This window comes from Bemisia tabaci, chromosome 5 (genome assembly GCF_918797505.1).
Source record: "Bemisia tabaci chromosome 5, PGI_BMITA_v3".
NCBI classification, from domain to species: domain Eukaryota; kingdom Metazoa; phylum Arthropoda; class Insecta; order Hemiptera; family Aleyrodidae; genus Bemisia; species Bemisia tabaci.
Window position 1 is genome coordinate 18,294,869 of NC_092797.1, and position 21,919 is coordinate 18,316,787.

General features: G+C 36.3%; 1 protein-coding gene across 4 annotated transcripts; it reads right to left on the reverse strand.

Moving 5' to 3' along the window:
- Positions 1–623: 623 nt before the first annotated feature.
- Son (Son RNA binding protein) lies at positions 624–21,907 on the reverse strand. 4 transcript variants are annotated; one of them, XM_019040031.2, is made up of 16 exons: positions 21,677–21,907; positions 20,370–21,236; positions 19,498–19,710; positions 18,328–18,451; positions 16,764–17,129; positions 15,778–15,852; positions 14,413–14,573; positions 13,838–13,986; positions 12,478–12,586; positions 11,367–11,623; positions 10,795–10,902; positions 9,786–9,899; positions 4,006–4,153; positions 2,405–2,485; positions 1,365–1,480; positions 624–861 (listed from the first exon to the last, which is right to left on the reverse strand). In XM_019040031.2, exons 2-16 carry the CDS (start codon positions 21,223–21,225, stop codon positions 745–747), a joined length of 2,994 nt encoding a protein of 997 aa, XP_018895576.2. In that variant the 5' UTR covers positions 21,226–21,236; positions 21,677–21,907; the 3' UTR covers positions 624–744. The 4 variants fall into 4 exon arrangements, 1 of the variants encoding a protein (XP_018895576.2); XR_011899868.1 differs by lacking the exons at positions 624–861; positions 1,365–1,480 and adding an exon at positions 7,978–8,040; XR_011899866.1 differs by lacking the exons at positions 624–861; positions 1,365–1,480 and adding an exon at positions 7,978–8,067.
- Between the last annotated feature and the right edge of the window lie 12 nt (positions 21,908–21,919).

Here is a 21,919-nt window from a genome sequence, read left to right on the forward strand (position 1 = left end):
CATACAAATTTCGTGCGTTTAAATTCTTTGACACATACTGTGATGGGTCTGCGACAACATCCCACCTACAATTTTGTAAACCAGGCGATAATGCCCAATACGGCAACAACACAATCTTGCAACGCAGGCTTACATGGGTGTAGTAATAATGATTTCGGACGCATTTAAAGCAAAAGGGAGTATATCCTTTGTGACTTTAGCCCCATTATGCATATATTCTTGTGGATCTCAGCGCTCATGTCACAATGAATATAGTTCCTTTTAATTTAAATTTGTCCAATTGAGCCTTACGTTTGGGCAAATTTAACCCGAATCAGTCTCACTAAATCAGACATCATCTTTTCTTTCATGTTTTGTTTTTCAAACAGACAGTGCTAAGCAACACTGACATTGAAATTTTGAGTATATTCTTCATAATATAGGTTAAATTCACAGAAAGTTAAAAGTTATTTAGTGTAAAGTTTAGTTTTCTATTAAAAATCGTAAAACATGAGAGAAAATATGGCAACATGGGATGCAGATTCCAATTAAATTGGCGCATTTAAAATTTAGAGGACTTAAAAAGTTTTAATGTTTCCTGGATTCCATTTTGGATTCGATGGCTCGTAAAAAACAAGATGAGGTTCTACTGAAATTGTGAGTTTCAATTTATTTTACAAGACAACTACAAAAAAAGGTAACAAGAAGAAAATCGCTTCTACAAAAATAGATTATTTAAAAATATAAAAAAATGTATCAAAGTCCTTATGATGGTGGTAGAACACCCAATGCTTGCAAGCATGCTTGAGCTGCTTCTTTTCGCGCCAGTTTTTTATTGGGACTCGCAACACCAGGTTTGTATTCTACTCCTTTTACCCGAACCTGTAACAGTTTAAAATTATGGAATCCATAGAGTAAATGCTATCTTAAGTGCGTATATCTAAATATCTCTATATTAAAATATAGAGTTAGAAGCTCGACAACAACTCTTGGAGCACCCAGAGCGTCAGGGGTGTTATGTTTGAATTGCCAGCTCCACCGATCTAACCGTTGTATGTCCTTCCCATGCACTTGGTCTCTGGCCAAGCTCTCGTGTCCATCTATAGTCTTTTGTCATTGTTATCCAGCGTGCTGAACTTAGCAGACCCATTATCAATAGTGACAGGGGATTGACTTTACGACTTTGGTTCAGAGTATCTCAATGATTTTCGGAAAATTATGTCCAGGAAGGAGATACTACACCCCAGAGTGTCCAAGAAGAACAGGTTTTAAATTACATTCACTGATAAATTTTGAAAGTCATGCACAAACATATGGAGTAACATTAAAAGAGGGGATAATGATCGGTAGGTCTGCAGAATTCATAGTGAAGGGGGTCTATTTACCTTGTACAGGAAATTCTTTTTGTGGTCTGGACCTGTTTCCATGCAAAGGTCAAACACAGGAGGTGGGATGCGTCTCTTCAAGCAGAACTCAGTGAGCAGAGAAACTGGATGTTTGCCTGAAAAATATAGATCTAATTATAAGTGTGTAATTGCAGGACAAAAATTACATGGCCTAAGGCAGTGAGGCTGAAGACCATAGAAGTATAATTTAGATGTTCTGCTTGAAGACTTTACCATTTTGAGTTAAGAAATGAAAAAAAAGCTGGAAGATTTAAAAAACAGTCATATCTAAGATCGGGGCTGTGAGACACTAATGGTTGTGTGATCTCAACTCAGTGAACGAACCTATGTGTGCGCTTATACGTACATACCTTTTGGGCAAGGGTTCGATAGATGACTTCGGACACCAGTTTACCATCTCAGATATTAGTTTCGATAGTAGTTAAAAAGTAAGTCTAAAATTTGATAAGATAATTTAATAGATGGTGATTCAAATCGAAAATTTTCCTCTTTTTTCCTTCTTAAATCATAAAAATATTTTCAATAAAAATAGACTTATAATTTTCATACGTATGTTTAGATCCTCAACAAGCTTGAGAAGTTAACGATCAGCTGCAGGATGATGGTAAGCCAAAGAGACATCAAGAAACTGCCTTATGCAGTACATACAGCATTACATTTTTTCCTTAAGCACACTTAATCTGCTGTTTAGAGAAAAACTTGTTTCAACAAATCTGGAATGCAACCACTCACAAGTTAGAGGCTTCTCATTGGCCCACTACTCAGAGCAATGCAGCCTCCTGACTTTCCAGGCTTGAGGTAATTAAGAAACTGCATCAAAATTGGAGAGGTAAGTGAGGAGGCAAGCAAACTTGCATCCCACTGAGTTTGCAACTTTATTTTAAAGGTTCCATCACTTTTCATCCACACTTTTTTATCTACAACATGTTAATCCATCTAATTTTTAGCCTACAAGGTAAAAAAAGTTATGTGCGATAGACCCATAAAACAGAATTATTGAATACAGATTTTGAAATTACCTTCAAGAGATTTGAAATTTGCCCGAAAAGGTGGAGGGGCTTTTGGTGGTGGCTTTGGGAAATCTTCCTGGGACACAAGACCTGAAATGACATTTAATCAATGACAATCACATCTAACGACAAGTAATGAAATAAATTAAAAAGTCCATTACATTCTCTTGGAGTCAATTGCTTGTGCGTAAACTGTAGGACTTGGGTGCAAAAAAGGCACAGCCCTGTTACAGTGTTTCAAAATCTCCCTTAACAATTTCCATTTTTGTGAGGAAACTACTGGATCATTAAACTTGATGTTTGGGCTAGAGGTAATGTTGAATTACGAAATCCGTTAATTTTTTTTCTTGTCCTGTGAGTAAAAATGAAATGACTATGAAATTCTGAAACCCTAAGACTGAGAAGTGCCTTTTTTGCACCCAAGTACTAGGCAGTTTTCAATTCCTGTCAACAGGAAAAACTCTAGCAACTCATCTTCATGTTTAATAATGTTACTACTGATGCATGTTGCATTTTTCATTTTTGTTTGCTTCATGCGTTCTACACGGATCTACCCAACTACATTGGGTAAGATGTGAATCTCGTCTTGGCTGAATCTGCATCTTTTCATTACTTTCCTATCTTCAAAATTCTCTCTTTTTGGACCTTTCAGGACCAGCAGGCACCCTTATATTGTTGCCCCTCTGACATAAGGGTGTATCTCTATTTGCACATGAGCCCTGAAGTGCATAGAGTTATGTGGAGAACAAGGCTCACACAGAAATCGATATACGCCCTTACGTCCGAGGAACAACGGTATATGCCCTCTGTATTGTATATTGGTCCAGGCATCTCTATGGCTGCTCCATTTACACTGAGCAGATTCAGATAAGTACAGACAGATATCAATGACCAAGAAGCACAACCATGTAACTCCGTTGCGGTGTTTCAAAATTGTCACTCTTCTTTTATTTTTTTGAAGAGATTGGCCTGTGTCACACTATCAAAACTAGCCATTAAAATATCAAGTTCAGGTGTTGTGATTGGCTTATTTGCTGACTTGGACCAATCACAGCACTTGACCTTGACATTTTAATGGAGTATTTTGATAGTGTGACACAGGCTGTAGGCCAAATTTATGCCTCAGATTTACACACAATATTCTGCTAACAGAGAAGAAGAGTCAAGGGAGTTTGCAAGATATTACATTGACGACTTTTCCAGAGAAAACAATAACAATGACAGGAAGTCTGCAAAGTCATAAATGGAGGTCATGGTTCCGTACTTTGGCCATCGATATGGATTTGCCTAGGAATCAGCATGACACTAAGTCTACAAAATAAGGGAGTAGCTTCACAGCCTCTCTCCATCTTCTGATTATGAGAAATAAAATAAAAAATAAAATGGAGATTATGAAAAATAAATGAAGCAGTTGGAAACTGGACTGAGTCCAAAAGAAAGGAGAAAAGTGAACTAACTGAGCACCATCCGTGAAATTCAGAACATATTTTTGATTTGTGAGTGAGAAAAATTAGTTTGGAAAAAAAGCTTAACTTTCGCTTCAACTTGCAGACTTTTGGATGGAAAATGATAACAGTCATCTAAGAGATAGCTGTTAAGAAATTAGATACCTTTTTTGTCCATTTTTACTTCTAAAGACAGCGGTGTCAAAGAACCTTCTTTGTTTTTTCCGAGACCTTCTCCAGGTTTCCATCCCATTTTTTGAAGCAGAGTCATGCCCATCCCGCCTGAGACTGGTTTGGCAGAGATCAACATATCCTGTTTGTAAAGAAAAGGAAAGAAAGAATGATCATTCAGTTAGGTGAATCAGGAATCACACATCACTTTTAACAGCTAAAAAAACTGAGTCTTGAAAAATAAACCGATTTTGCGAGGCTTTCATTTTTAAAATTATGATACCTTCAATCAAAGTAAATCAATCAAGAAAATGAGTCAGCTGCGCTGGTCAGAGTCGTGTTTTGAAGATTTCAGATTATGGATCAGCAAAAACTAATAACATCCATCCAAGCACCTTGCTTCTACGTCCAATATCAACAGATGTTGCCCCTCAAAAAGGACAGTAAATGATGTCATCTACTGCAAAGGTGCCTACCGTGGTTGATTTCACCTTGTTCCCGTGCGTGTTTAAAGTGGTGAAACCTGTGCAAATGTACGTATCTCTAATGAATGAATCAAAGGTGGAAGAAATCATGGTATGCACTACAGCATAGGATGATATCATACACCGTGTTGAATTTGGTGTATAACAGGTGCCCTTTGAAGAACATGGGTGTCCTTCAAAGGGCAATATACTCGTTAATATTGGATCTGAAGATTTGGCATTAGGATAAAATTTGTTAATTTTTGCTAATTTATGAGCTAAAACCATCCATATACAATTCTGCAATTAGGGCGACTTACCCACTCTCAACATCATAACATTTTATGTCTACATCAAAAAGATATGTACACAAATTCCTTAAAAAGTATTTAAGTTCCTAATTTGGACGTATTTCTGTCAAACGGAACTGTGTGCATTAAGACATGAGCCCTGAAACCCATAAGCATATGTGCATAACAGGGCTCACGTCATAATGCAGAATGCACATAGTTCCGTTTGATAGAAATACGTCCATTTGAAATGATCTCTCTTGAGAGGGAGCTTCAGACTAATATTCAGAAAAATCCGAACATTCTTTTGAACACTCAATGAGAAGAGGAGCTGACTGGGTATAAGGGACCTTGCATGTTACTTGTAATGATAGATTTCAAGGATAAATTTTTGTGGACAGAACATATTATTAGCCCGTATTGTTTCTTCTACTATGGCCTGCTATTCACATTAAAGCATGCGGCAACCTTCGTATTCAACATTTGACCAACCAGTATGGCCACTTTTCAAGCGGAGTCTGTTGTTACTCATAGAAATAAATGCTGCATTTGATAATGGAATGCCACAGCTACATTAATCTAATGTAAAGGAGAGATAGGTGACTTGTTTCCATATTGCACTGGCACTAACGAAGAGGACCCATTTACAGATAATTTTTAATTCATATTAGTAAAAAAAAACAGGGTCCTAAATTTCAAAGGGTTACTTTACAAAAATTTACAAGAGCTCCATCAAAGTTGAACGAGCAAAAGATGGCACCATTCAGGAAGTGAAGTAGAGCTTCAGCAAGTTTGAACTTGACTACTGATTGAAAAAAATAAGGTTGCACCTCTTTTCAAACTTCAACAGTTCGTTAGAAACAGTTGGCGAAAAAGGACATCCCTGAGCTTCAGAAGTGAAAACACACTCAACACACTGGAAACAATATTTGATGTGTGGTTACCACTGAAATGAGAACCTTGGAATATAACAAACATTATTTAGCCAGAGCATTACAAAAAATAGATTCAACTGAGAGGCGTTCTGCATGTATCAAAGGCAGCACTTCCATTTTGAAGAGAATAACTGAAAAACAGATGATTATCTGTTACTAAGGGTGTCTGTCCCTTGTCATTATGTTACCCAACAACAGACTGGACTTGAAAAAAGGACAAACGTAATTTGTAATTTGATAATTTAAAGAAGCGAGATTTAAATCTATGAATACTGGATGGTCAAAAAATCATGAGACTTGGTCAGGTAGATCTCTAGAAATAACCATGACAACGAATGAACATTTGTAAATTACAGAGTTAAAAGTAATGAAAGTGTTTTCCAAGAACCTGAGATGCAACCATACATCTTCGGCTTGCAGCAGAGCATGCAGTATAGACTACTTGAATTTGGAAGTTGAACTTCAGGTGATTTCCCCAACTTTTCTTGTGACAAGCCGTTATCATCAGTGACACACTACACACCATTTTGCTTGCTAAGAATTCTCATTAACACCACAAAAAATTTCCTCGGAGTTCCTTAATTGCCATTGATCAAGAGCCAGAGAAATTCAAAATCGAGTAGCTTGGCTGCGCCTACTCAGGGACATGGCAACAGCTTAATATCACTCTCAGGTTATCAAATAGACTCAACTTGATTAGGTTTGTACATGTGCCAGTTGAAACCACAGGAGAAGATTACTCCAGCAATGCACCCTCTTAGACCTAGTATAAGAGAGCACCACAATGCGACTAACCCAGGCTGAGAGACTGGGCCTGCAGTTTTGTTGATCGGGGCCCTGTTAACTGATTTTATTGAAGAGGCAGAGTTATGTACGGCAACCCAGCTTTACACTCTGGCATAATAGTTACAGCCCAATATGCCTTCGGACACTGCCTCTATTATGATTCTTGTCCTTTGTGAAAGCAAGCAGCATTTAAAATACCACGTATTATGTATTGTGTGCAAGACACCAAGCTCTATAGGTCAAGACTTTGTAGCAAAAAAATAATAACAAACGACATAATATCCCTGGTTAAATTCCAAATTCTATTGCTAAGAGCCTTAGCTGCTTGTGGTAACAACATGCACACCTCCCGCAAATTGAAGCTGCACGCTCATTATCAATCAGGGTTGCCACAGCATTAAGAAAATAAAATTCCCTGACAGTTCCCTGCTTTCCGTGACACACTTTGGTGAAATTCCTTGAAAATTGAGGATATGACAGCGGGTAAAGAAGACATGATTGAACATAGTTTTCAGGCAAAATTCGTTGTTTGAACCTCAAACCCATTATAGAAAGCAAATGAAGGTGATTTGACAAATTTTCCCTGACATTCCCCGGTACTCCCTGACCGTGACAACCCTGATCAATACTCACTCCATTCCTGCCAGTCACACAGGACTTATTTCTTTGTGGGTGTGATTGTGGCCAGCCAACTAGCATACGATTGAGCACCCCTCCAGCTGGACACCAAAAGTCAAGCACCTTCGGGGCTTCTCTTCATCAGTGACTTAGAGACTAGTCAATAAGACTTGGGAGAAACCAAGAAGGTGCGCATCATTTAATGTCCTTCAGAGGGGAAGTTAACGGACAGGACACGCCAGCTAGCTGCAATTAGTCTTGAAAAGGGGAAGGTCCTAAAGGACTGGCAAAAGCAAAAAGAGCAATAATGATGAGTGTGCATCTAATCCAGCTGCAAGATGTAGAAATTGTTGCCTCGAGCAGCTTTGGTCAGCTTAGCCAGTGTCGTCTGTTGCAATGAACTGACATTCCATTCACTTAATCATGGTAGTGATGAGTTGCAAAGACAATAACTAAGCAGTCAATAACTTTCAAATGACTGAAAATGAGAATTTTTAATCTACTAATGTTCCTAATAAGATAAACTGCCTACAGCTGCTTTAAAAGCAAACTTGTACGCAATTTCAATTTTAAATTCTAATTTTGGGAACTAAGATTCGGCACGAAACTTGGAGGAGAAAGTCGTGTTTATGATTCATTAAAAACTTTTAAAATTGGTTGAAATAAAATTAATGTTCTGTACATAAAGTCAAACCTTACATGGATGGAAAGCAAGCTTTTCACCGAGCCATGAAAAGAGGGAATCTACTGAATTGACGGTTTTAATTCCAAACTCAAGGAAGTGATCGGAATTGCTCACTCATGCTTGGTTCCTGATAATTCTTGTAAATTAAAAAGAATTTAAGGTATCCGCAAAGAAGTTGAGAAACTCACCATCTCAATTTGTTAAACACCATCGGCAGAAACAAGATAATAACTCAAAATAGCAACACACAGCTGAAATCCATTGAGTTGAAAGAAATCCTGTTGTATAAAAAAGCCTGTAACAAATTCTCAGGGTGGTTGTCACTGCGACAGCTTCATTTCAAAACAAATATGCCATAATGCTTTTATGTTCATCGCAAAACTTCCAGTTACACAGACAAAACTGACCCTGGAAGTCATGCCCAAACCAGGCTTTGCACCAAAATACAAAATGGCATACGTTTTTAAGGAAACTGTCCCCAAATTTTGCCATGCCCATAAAAAATTTTTATTTTCAAGAAAATGTGGGTTTAACTGAGTGCGCGTCAGAACTACATACAATTTTGATGAAAGCTTCTTATAGCAAATCCGTGATTAAAGCTCAAGTGAAAAGGGATCTCCCGTCTCAAAGCAAAATTTCGTGCAAAATTTATTGTCCGCTACTGTTGTATAGAAACAAAAATATACTTGACATTTTGACACGGAGAATGCTCTGTGTTCTCCGTTTAGTAGAAGTTAAAAGGGGTTTCATTCATCTAAGTTACCGTTTTTTGGCAATTACTTCATAAGTTAAAACACAGAGCAGGTAATACTTAGGGCATGTCAAAAATTGGTTAAAAACGAGAAAAAAGTAGTGAGTTTCTAAATGAGACTTTCACTCCATCACTGATCCTTGTGCATCAGATAGCTCCGTAAAAGGAAAATCAGGTTCTGCCGTTTTAAACTTGTAAATTCATTGGCCAAGCTCAGTATGATTGGTCGAAACACAGCGTTTTCACATCTAATATCGAAAGATATAACTTGAAAAATCATGGTGCATGATCTCTAACACGATGAATCTTTGTTTTAACATGACGTAAATTGCAATATTGGAAAAAAGGCTTGGATATTATTTTTCGATTTATACCAATCAAAGGCATATCTGTAGTTTTTCTGACATTGATCCTCTTTAATCAAAGAGCATTCAGAGCAAGAATCTTAGAGGAAGGCCAAAGATCATAATGATATTTAAAAACTCGATACTAGGTTCTCATTTCACAATACTTATCTCATTCTACAGCGGAAGCCTGAAAATTTGTTACATGCTCAGATTGACAAGGAGTAAAATATGATTGCGCTACACTCAAAATAAAAAACCTCACTGGTTTTAGACATTTCCTGACTACAGATTTTGATCATTTCTATTCATAAATTAAGGATTCAAAAAACACGAAAATTAAAAAAAAGGAGGAAAGTGAAATGCACAGTGGAAAATCTGCTAAAATATTGCTTTAAGCAGGTCTTCTTTATCAAATGCCATTGACATTTGAAGCCAGAATTCCAAAATAAACTTTCAAAAGAGAAACACTCAGCAAAGCCATTATGGGCTCAGTTCACTGTGATCAGGAATCATTATTCATATAATAAATTTCACCTTGAGATAACTTTAAAAATGTAATTATATTAAAAATTGAAAAAAATTATTAAGAAATACTGTATGAATACTCAAATAAGGGGGACATTGTTCGTGAATGGAGTTGAATACTAGAATTAATCTGAACTGGTATGAGAATATTGCAACACCTTGTGTCCTCGGAGGTATCAAATACTAGAACTAGAAATCTTACCTAACATTGAAAAGATTTAAGCTGAGGCACTTATGAATACATATTTATCATATGCAAAATGCTGCGGTCTAAAATAAATTGATAAAATTTTGATAATGACTCTTCGTACAGGCTGAAATGAAGTCACAACCGGTGGATTTGAGACTAAAGCTAAAAGCTGACAAAGCATACCTTTTTAACCCATGCTTGTGGTCCAGAGGCTAATTCAGCAGCTGAAAGTACTCTCACTCCCGTAGATCCGGTGAACTGGCCAGGTGTTTGTTTCGACTCTGCCCAGGTTCGCATCTGTGAAAATATGTGAGGAAGTATAAGACTTGAGAGATTTAATTGAGATACAGTGGATACAGTGGATACAGCAATTTTTTAGGAGCCTCCCTCAGTTTGTCGTTAAAACCAATTGTGGTCATAACCCAAAGTAAGTGAAAATTAGGTATGCTCTTCCCGACCCTTTCCGCCAGAACTCAGCTTACGGCTCTCACAGCTAGAGCTGTTGCGCAAAATTTGAATTTCAAAAACTTTGCTGCCTTGACCGAAAAAAAATACTATCGTCTACTGATGATGAAGACAAACAAATTCAGTGTAAGCAAATTCTTCAAAAACTAAAAATCATATGCTTTTAGTGACAAGGCTATTTGTTCATTCTTATCAACAGTAGACAGTCATATTTATTTTTGGTCAAGACTGCAAAATTGTTGAAATTCAAATTTTGCACCACAGCTCTAGTGGCGGGAGTCGAAAGCTGAGTTCTGGCAAAAAAGGTCGGCAAGAGCATACCTTCATTTCACTTACCTTGGTCATAACCGATGCAAGAATAAATTGAAGCAATGGGATTCCAACCACAGGACTGATCGGATTACATTCATTGTTGTAAGCAATGTTGTAATATCCAAATTCTTTTGAAATTCTCACGTAGATTGTGAGTTGAATACTTTTTAGAAATATATTGAGAATCACTCAGTATGTTGTATAGGTACAATGTAAAAATGATGTGCAGAATTTATACTTGGAATTTTGTGGCAAACAATTTGATCTCATATTGATCTGACATAAATTCGTTCATATTCATTTGCAAGAGAAAAATGTTCTCTAGGTTTTATCCTTGTAGTTATTTCATACTATTACTTCAGTAAAAACTAAGCATAGATTCTAATATAATAGTCCTGTTACTTTCTGCACTTACATCTTGCTGCGCTTTATACATTGAGCTAATAGCTTCAACATCGTGAGGATTTTCGACAAGTTTCCTCATGGCCATCAGCCGCTGCGTAACTATGGACCCGATGTCTTTCTGAAAAAGAGAAAGAAAAGAAAAAATAACATTAAAATTTTGATATTGATAAAAAATTAATTCATTAAATGATTGGCCATTTTGCAAAATTGAAACGCTGATATAATTTCTTCATACATACGTATTTACATATTACTTTATGCCATTTTAGCTATCAGGCGTTTTCAGAATACCGTATGGACCTACTCCGAAATTTTCTGCAGATTCCATTGTTCAGATTATTTGCCAGATTTGGCGCCCGCATTACAAATCTCGACACAAGCTAAGGCGAAGACATGCAAAACTTTTGCCCCTCAGCAACATTTCCCTTTTCACATTTTCAGGGACTTTCCACGAAGTTGAGGCTAATTTAAAATTATGGCTGGCGCAAGATTGAGCACTCATTGCACCCCCGTTTTAGAGCTCCTATTATCTGGGTTTTTTATTATTTCAAAAACTGTAAACAATAAACAAAAATTTCTTACAACTGGTGCAACAGGAGGAGGAGGGAAAATAGCAGCAGGTGGTGGGGCGATTGCATTCGTCTGAAGAGGTGAAGGAATGACTGGTGTTGGAACAGGAACAGGAGCAGCGGGAGCAGGAACAGCTGCAGGTCCTAGTGGCATCGTTTGAGCAACGGGAGTGGCTACGGGCTGTGGAGGTGGCGCGGTTATTGCCAAGGGCGCAGATACAGGCAGCGGAGCAGCTTCAGTCTTTTTCGGTTCAACAGGAACCCATTCTTCTGCAAGAAATAGAAAAAAGATAACAGGAACATTATTAAAGCTCAAATAAAAAATTAGATGAAAACAAAGTTTACACTATGAAACCATGTGATTTTTTCTAAAGTCATAAATGTACTTTCCTGACTGATTTTTTAAATGTTTTGAGAGAGTTTTGATGGTTCTACTAACCATCCTCAAAAGCAAATAATTTTTTTTTCTATCAGGCATGTACAAGAATGTGTTAAAAAATGATACACCTAGGCTACACAGTTCAAACAAGCTGAGAAATACAAATGTATAAAAATGCATATGGAGGAAGGAGACGATACAGCGCCAAGAGCAGCAGCCTGATTATTGAAACTTTGTTGGCCCGACACGACAAGACATAGCCCTATCTTAACCATGCAATATATCGCGATTCGATGTCTTATCGGGCTACTTTAAACTTTCAATAATCCGCCTGTAGGAAAAGTTGAGAATGAGATAAAGAGAAGCAAATTTAGAATAGAATAAACTCACAGTCAGCTACCTCTTAAGTCAATAAGAGCAGAGAACCCCATTTATAACAGAATACTTAAAAATAAAAACATCAAAACCGGCAAGCTTGACTGAATAGGTTAACGAGATGTTCAAAACTACATAATTTCACGATTACTTTGGTGAACTTTCCAAGTCTGTTCAAACATTCACCCTTATTTTCATTCTAGATATAATCAGAATAATCGTTCCAATTTTAAAAACATCAGGAGATTTGTAAACATCTTTTTCCCACTCAGACTGGTCTGCTGCAGTTGCGGCATTAAAATCGCTTGGAATCAGATTCAATTTTAGAAGACAGATCATAACAGAATTGACAAAATAAATGAAGGATTACCAGTTTTTCTATGCTGTTGTCCACTTGACACAGGAAATTGAGCACTTAACTTTTTGGCTGACTCAGCAGTTTTTTCTTGTAAAGATTTCAAAGGTAATGGCTGAGCACCCTGAAATTTTTTACAGAGGTTAATTTTACATTCAAAATTCAATAGAATACAAGACTAGGCTGATACTTTCAAAAATTGTTTTCATTGATAAATGATTGATTTAGCTAGGAAGTCGGTAAAACTTTTCAAGGTGACAAAAGAGCAATCTAAAATAATCAGAATCATCAAATTAATTAGTTGCAATTTAATGGAACGAGGAGGAATTGCCAAAAACTTTTCAAAAACTGGAGGTGATGAGAAAACAGATGCTTGCAGGAGGTAATTAGGGCACTAACTGAACTAAAAGAAGAACTGAAAACATACGTCTTTTTGCATAAGACAGATATTTGGTACAAATTTAGAGAAAGCAGCGGTTTTCGTTATTATTCCAATCTCCAGCAAAACCTCAATTTAACAACTTTTAGCAAAACAACCAAAGTCGTTGTTATACAGAGGTTTCATTGTAGTTCAAATGGTGTTTTTCTTTCATTATTTTAATTTTTTTTTTTTTGCATGCTTCAGAACAATGTGATGATGAGGACCTCCAAAGATCTACAAGACGTTCATATCTTCTCCCTAAGTAAAAAAAAAAAAAAAAAAAATTTAGTGGTTTTGTGCTAAATAGATAAAACTTTTTATTTTCGAAATAGGGCATCTTCATTCAAGCAATTTTGCCGTACAAGGGAGCCTTTAGTAGGTATACAGGTTGCCATTTTTCTTTGAATAAAAAACGAATTTACCGGGAAAATTGTGAACATGTTTTTGCAAACTTTTCAGAGAATTTTGTTCGCAATTCAATATAAAATACCTTAAAGTTTTGTAAAAAATATAAGTAACTTTCCTCCTCAATAAAATATGTAAAAATTATTATAACCAGGAGAATTTGACAACTCTCGAATGTTCATACAGCATTCTTCCTTAGCAAAGCAAAATTGGGGCTTTGAACATTAAGAAATTTTGGTGCGACAGATTAAAGCTGTAAGAATGTTTTTTTTTCCAGGCAACGCAGTGTTGACTGTTGCATCAATTCATAAAAACAAGTCTTGAACCTCGATCTACTTGATAAAGATCTTAGTGGGAGTAGTAAGTTTTAGGTATGGAGAGTTTCGCCAATTCACTGTCACATCTACAATGCTAAACAGTATGCTTTTGATGTAAATGAAAATAATAATGCAAGAGAAAACTTGGATAGGCTGAAAATATGTCCAGCAGACCTGACTGAAGTACACAGTTTAAGTTCAAATCTATAAATAGTCATTTGAAAATTCATACCTTTATATTTAGTACTATACTAGAAGGCTTATCTTTAATTTGGAATGGGTGATGAAATGGTTTTTCTGATTCGCTGCCAGAGTCATCTGTGTCGGAACTGATGGATTCATGACCATCAGCATCCTTTTGAGATAGTAACTTGCAAAAGTCTGTAAAAAATAATACAGGGTAGGCACATTTCAAAGATAATTATAAACTTCCAGAAGGGGCATCATATGTCCTTCACGTACAGTTATACCAGACAAAGCTATTGACAAGTGATGATCATTTTTTTTTTTTTTTTTTGCTCTATTTTCTTTGTTAATACTTTTTGATAATACAGTTTCTCTTTGTTTCGGAGGCCATGGTTTTTTTTCCTAATAAATATCACACGATAAAAATCAATTTTATCTTACTTCGGAATAAAAATTGATGATCCTTTAAAATAGAGAAGTTTACAGGAAAATGAAGAGATACAATGTATTTAATAAAACCGTCAAAAAATGTGTCATTAAATTTTAAAAGAGATCGGAAAAAGCTCGAGCTCATCTTTATGCAAATCCTTGGATTCGACAGAAAAATACCTAGGCTCTCACCTGTTAATTCATCAACTGTTTTTCCACCGGCTTTAAAAGTTGAAAGTCTCGTTTTTTCAAGAACAGCTTCAGGTAAGGCACCTTGTTTCAACATGGAAATTGTGTTTTTCCGAGCTATTTCTAATAGTTTTTTCTTGTCTATTTTCTCCTCAGATTTTCCCCTGAAAACAGAACAGTATTTCACTGGCTTTAACATTAAGTTATATGTATACTTACAGAATACATGTAAAAAAGATGAGATAAGAACTCATATGACAGTCTACGATAATGAAAAATGGGGGAATTATTGTGACCTAATCTTAGAGGGGCAAAAGTTGTTTGGAGGCGGCAAAATTTAAATGGTAGGTAGGAGGAGAGGACTTAGAAAATTATTAAAAAAATGCTCTGAAATTGATCAACAATAATTCAAATCATGCCGAAGAAAGTCAACTTTAGGATGCAAGGTGGAAGGGATTGCCTCTCTCTTTCCCAAATGATGCTCCTGATACAAAAAAAAGTCAAGTCTTCCATCAAACTTACCTTCCTTAATGGGCCAGTTGCGCCGGTCAAGGAATCGTGTTTTAATGCTTGATTCTTGTACATAAACTAAAAATAATACGAACTGTCCAAACCGCAACTATCTATGTTAATATTAACCGAGATATCGCCCTTTGAAAAGTCGGGTTTTTGACGTCATCCACCCCAATAGTGACACCCTTGGTTTCTTCCACCTTGCTTTCATCAATCAGGGAAACACACATTTGCACTGGTTACTTACCATGGAACTCGGATGAAAGCAAGGAGAAAGAAACCAAGGGTGTCACTACTGCGGTGGATGACATCGATAACCCGAAATTTCAAGGTGCAATACCTTACTTAATATTGAGCGTAGGAAGTTGCGATTTAGACAGATCTAAATATTTTAAGCTAATCTACAAGAATTAAGCATCAATCTACCATTTTGTGATCAGCGCAACTGACCCATTATAAATAAAAATTGCAAATTTTTCAACAAGACTGATTTTACAAAGGTTTTTCATCACTAAAGGTTTTTTTTTCTTAATTACATGTCTTAACTTCCTCAGATTAAATCATTTGAGTGATGCCAAATTCAAAGTCCATTAACGAGATGACAAGCTCTTTAAATTTTTAAATTTTCTTGATTTTCAAAGGTGGCGGAGCATACAGATGCATTTTATATATGACACTCTACCCCTTTGATTTGAAAAAGTGTGATATTCGAGAACTTGCGGTAGTCGCTGCTTGTTATAATATGGAGTCATTTTTTGACTTGTCCCTTCTGCCTACAAACTTTAAGTGCAAAACTTTGTTAGCTGGGTGAATACACTGGACCCTGATCTGAAATTTTTTTTTAAAGAGTTTTACCTTGGTCTCTCAGAGGATCGATGACTAGAGCGTGACCGTGATCTCCGTCGCTTGTGGTCACTTCTGTGATGTGATCTGCATTAAAACGTTTATAAGATATCAATGAAATAGTATCATAGAAATTGAATGATACAGAAATAAATGCCAAGAACAAGAGATTACGAAGGAGCCTCATAATAGGATCATTTTTTTGTAGGGAAAAAAGAGCAAGAAAAAGCTAGGAAAAAAAGAAAAAATATGATGAACTGAAGGTAAATAGCTTTAATTTTCTTCATCTATTAACAATGAAAATTTGATTGTGAAAGAGCCGGTTAGCACACAATTTCTGTTGTCTCAGACTATCTGCAAATCACTCTGGATTTTCAGAAAATGACTCCATTGCACTTGTAATGCTCGATCGTGTGTGACAGCAGACTGATAACAGCTTGAGTTTTTGGTAAAATAAAAGAATCACTGCATCCAGGCGTAAACTCATATAAAGCACATATGTTGACCATTAACAATGAGTAGAAGTGCAAAGTCTGCTGTCGTGATGTCTTAGCTGAACATTCAATTGCTAATATCTCTACGTTCAGTCAGTACTTTCACTTCAGATTTTTTGCATGATCCTCTAAATTGTAATAGCTGTAGTATTTCATCATTATCTCAAAATTGATTTTAATTTGATGTTCCCACTCAGGAAACTGTAAATGGACGCCTTCCACCACAAATTCAAACTGCCTTGACTTGGCCAATTTTTGTTCAAACAAGCTGACTTCAATCTCCAGCAATTATTTTTAACGCCCTTTTTGAAACGACACCGAGATCAATTTAACAGGTTGAATGAGAGCACAGAGTCAATGTGGCACTCATAGTGCACCTATTGTTTTCACTGGTTGCACAGTCCATAGAAAATATCAATACTGGCCAAACATGCCAAGATAGAAGTGAATACATACGAAAATACTAATTTCCATTGAATATAATTTGAACATACAATAGCTCACCTGGACCTATGATGATCTTTGTCTAGACTACGGCGATCCTTATCTCGACTCCGATCTTTGTCATGAAAACGATGTCTGTCATGAGAACGATCTTTATCATGAGTTCGATCTTTGTCATTGATTTGATCCTTGTCATGAACTCGATCTTTATCATGGCTCCGGTGTCGGGATCTGTCCGTGAGTCTATGATGATCATTTTTCTCTTCACTAGAATACCTGGAATTGGAATGAGACCGCTTGCTTCTATCATGACTATGGTGTCTGGAGCTTGATATTTCTTTCCTATCTTTAGTACCATTTCTATTTTTTGACCTGGACCTTGATCTTGTTTTTCTTTCTTTTCTGTGTCTTACAGGACTAGGTGATCTGAAAAAAGAATTAGAAAGTAAAACGTGAGTTGTGAGAATTCATTAAATATTAAAGAGAGAAGAAATGCAACCGGCACACCTACAACTCAAGACATCTCCTAAAATTCTCTGATGATAAAACTAATAAATTAAACTGCATCATATAATTTTTGGTAAATTACAAAGTTTTAACATTACAACTATACAAATTATTTACAATGGGCCTGTTGCAAACTTTTGCTGCTAGAGCAAAAATAAGAGTTGTTTCCCACAGATAATGCCTCAAAAACCCGATGGGCGCATCGGCAAAGTCTGGAATGCTCTTATAACTTCACAATCTGCATAAGAAATTTGTGTTTTTTTTAGTTTCCCGCTTCAAAAACGATACTACGGCACAGGTGAACATTTTGTTAGAGGAGTCGTTCCATTGTCGGCAATATTCGTCTTGGCTGAGGCCAATTCGCCAAAACACGTGTGATGGGACGAGATAACACCTGAAAAGGATTAGACCAGATAACAAAAGGCGTGTTTACATTCATATTTTCCTCGCCTGCCTTGATTGACCTTGAACTCTCCTCGAATTATGCGCGGAACTGCAGAAGCGTCAGCGTCAGCCATGATGAATATTACCAACGATGGAACGACTCCTCTAACAAAATGTTCACCTGTGCCGTAGTGTCGTATTTGAAGCGGAAAACTAAAAAAAACGCAAATTTCTTACGCAGATTGTGAAGTTATGAGTGCATTACAGACTTTGCCAATGCGCTCATCTTGTTTTTTGAGGCATTATCTGTAAGCAACAACTCTTAGCTTTGCTCTAACAAAAGTTTGCAACAGGCCCATTATAACAATAGATAAATTGTTATTGCATGGGATGCAAGGGAAATTTACTTTGGTGAGTCTTCAGAGATAACGTGCTTTGGAGAGTATACAGAGAGCAAAAACATAATTTTTTTGATACTTGAGGGTATGATAAGCTCCTTAACTGTATTTATGAATAGTCTTTAAATCATTCAACTTTCGTCCTTACTTTGAAAGAAAACCATGGCAGTAATATTTGATTTTCTCTGCTTATTTTGTTGTTAAATGAGTGGGGAAAATTTTACACTAAAGATCAAGAAAAGGATTGGTCAGTTTTCCGTAGAAAAATAAAACATGAGTAACATTTGGAAATACGCATTTTTTGACAGTAGCCATGAATATAAGTTGACACAAACCTTATAGAATCAGAATGACTTCGTTTCCTTTTCTTTTTCTCACGAGATGATTTATGTTTTTTATCACATTTTTTACTTTTGGACTTAGATGATGAACTTTTCTTCATAGTGTCTTTCAGATCATCTGAAAAGAGGAAGAGAACACATGAAAATGCATGGTTAATATTTCTGCATCCAAATTAAATCGATCGTTCTAAGCCAGATATGAAAATACAAGGAAAACAGTAAAATCTGATTTAATTAACTCATTCTATTGTACGTTCCAAACCTCATAAAACATTAATGAGTAAGAAAGCAATTAGTGAAAAATGGATTTTCGTCATTTCAGGAACTGTCCCTATAGTTTGAACAAAAAAAAGGGAAAAACAAGGAGTCCGCGCTAGGGTCTTCTCAAAAATAAACAGACAATTTCAAAATTTTTCCTTCATTTACCTGCAGCAAAGTTTGTAGTACTTTAATGAGGTGACAAGTTTTCATGAATTTTAGAATTAAATTTTCCCATGACTATTTAGGGTTTTTGAAAATAAAATTCCCTAAATTTTTCATGAATTTTCAATGTTTTTTTTGGGGGGGGGGGGATGATTGCTAATGAACATGTGCTTTTGACAACAGATGCTCATGTATTGTCAAATTACTTGAAATTTAAAAAAATAAAACGTTTCGGCCCGAAGAAAGAATTTCAAGGTTCTCCAGCCAACCCCTCTTGACTTTTCACAATTAGACAAAATCTCCTGACTTCTCTAGGTTTTCAAAGACTTTACAAAAGCTTTTCACCCTATTTAAACTATATTATCCGAGGAAACTATCATTTACACTAGCTCTATAAACTTAAAGTTATGATTATAACATCCTCATAATGCTGCCACCATTACCGCTTACTACTGTTACGGCTAAAATCTGTTTTGATGAACAGGCATCAGCGACAGTCGGTATGACTGAGTCGCTGATGATGGACTGTTGATGAACAGCCAAAATGCGCCTGAAACCAAAACTTCTAACTCACACAAGTGATGATATTTTTTTAAACAATAATTTTATCATCTTGCTAAGTCCATGCGTAATCCTCCCCCCCCCCCCCCCATGTATATTTTATACCTGATTCAAGTGTTAAGAACAGATAGCGCTGCTGGACAGAAAAGTAGGTACATACATATACTAAAGAATAATTACCTTTGGGACTAAGGGCTTCTAAGGCATCTTTTTCGCCTTCAGATAATTCAGACTCTGGTTTATCCGAATCAGAGCTGGAGTGAATTTCTCCATCTTCATACTTTTCTGCTTCTTTCTTTGCTTGCTCTTCAACTTCCCTGACAGTTGCTTCAAAAACACTACTAAATTTTAAGTTCTTAATAACTATCTTCCCTGTGGTTCCTTTAGCTTTATCTGCAACAGATCAAGAGAATATGTAGTAAGAAATCAAAAATAATGGGGAAAAAATTTTATGGATTGGACAGTCTGCTCCTCCATTGAAATTTAAAGGCAAATTGCGGTTTTGAGTGAAATGCTTTTGCAGTCTTTTGAATTATGGAAAGAATGATTTTTAACTTTTTTTCTTTCAAAGAGTACAAATTACTAGCATTTAGGTTTGCCTTTGTTATTCAGTTTAGGGATTCACGTTTTGAAATCTCGTATACTTACTATACTGTGCCTAATGCTAGGACTTTAAAGAACAGCTCGAACTGGCTTGCATTGTGCCTCCTTCTTGTTGAACTTACATTATTCTGGTTTAATCATGCAGCGTAATGGCATCATGACCTATTTGCTTCTCAATGACACTCATTTTTCTACCATGCATGTTTTTAGGTATGCCTGATGGCCACCCATAATGGGCAAGGAGGAGAAGGATTCAATAAATTCAAAACTTCTATCTCTGAATCCATTTTTTATGTTTCTTCCTTTTCATGATTTACCTACCGACAAGACGTATAGTTTGCACTGACAGTAAGGGGCCATTTAAAACGTACGAAACACTGAAAATCAAATTGGAAATTTAGGACCCCCCAAAAACTACCAAACAAGCTTACACTAAACTGACAACTGACCTGCTGCAGGTTTTGCCTCACTAGAATCATTGCTCTCAAACAAAGTAGGTGTTGGAATTTTGGTGGCACTTTCTTGGACAGGATCCTTTTCTACAGGTGGGGTGGTAGTGGATGAGAGACTTTTTTTAACAGACTCTGTACGGTCGACAGGTTCTTGTTTTACGATGACTGGTAGAACTGGTTTGATATCTTTGAAAGAGTTTTGTGTGGGTTCATTTTCTTTCCCAGAAGATGTAGATTTTGTTTCTTTCACAGAGGATGAACTTTTTGATGAATTTTTAGGCGCTTCTGATGGCACAACCATTTTGACATTATTAAATATGTCATCAAGAGTTGATTTAACATCAAGAAAAGAGTCTAATTTCTTTATTTTATTTGGATTATTGTCATCTTTTAAAGAGACTGAATTTGCTTCTTCATCTGACGCAGTGATAATATTATCATCGACCATGTCATTTTCTAAATGATCCAATGATATACCAACATTGTTGGTGTTTGATTTAGGAAGTTTCTGTTTAATTTCAGAGTCAGAACCATCTTTGCTCTTTTTACGATCTTTCTTATGTTTTTTCTTGTGTTTTCTATTATCACTGTCAGATGAATCAGAACTCTTGTGCTTTTTCTTTTTAACTTTTTTGTGCTTTTTATGTTTGGACTTTTTCTTGTGTTTCTTCAATTTAGACTCTTTCTTGTCATCCTCTGATGAGCTAGAGCTTTCATCAGAGGATTTGACTGAATCAGAAGGAAACTGAGGAGGCGGTGCATTGAAAGCCCCAAATAATTCTGATAAAATTTCAGCTGAAGATTTGAGAGGTTGCTGTGAACTATCAACTGGATTGGCAGTTTCTGACGACATTCTTAAAATATCTGCGAAAAAAGAGAGAGAAAAATAGAATACGAGTGCATACATAAAGATAAAACTGACTTCATTCATCTAGACTAAACCTACACCACCACACAGTAATGGGCTCTCAAAAGCACACAGGTTGAGATGTGGTATGGATGCTGCATGGCAATGTACATCCCTACAGGCTGATTATTGAAACTATGTCAGGACGGTAAGACAAGACATAGCCGTATCTTTACCATGCAATACATCGCATTTTAATGTCTTAGTTATCGGGCTGCTTACAACTTTCAAAAGTCAGCCTGCTGCGAAGTAACAGCGGAGTTGACCAATTATTATTTCAACTCCGGTAGTAGAATTATTCAGGGTCTGACAAGACTAGAGTGCATTGTTTGGAGAGCATAGTGTTTTCACCTAAATGAAAACAGTGAAATGAAAGTAGGGCAAAGGATTTATGTACCTGTGAAAAAAAAAACAAAACAAATCTTTCTGGAGAGGAACTAATGAGAAGCAGATAAAGCCAACCCAGAAGGAGGTGAAGAGATTAGTTCACGAGCACAAAATGATGAACACAAACAGTAACTGGTTGTCCCACAGAGGAATAATCATTTTAGAGATATCAGAAACTAAAATTCATCTTCAGGAGAGATCATTTTAATAAAAAAAAGTTCATAAATGAGATATATGATGACTTCATGATGAT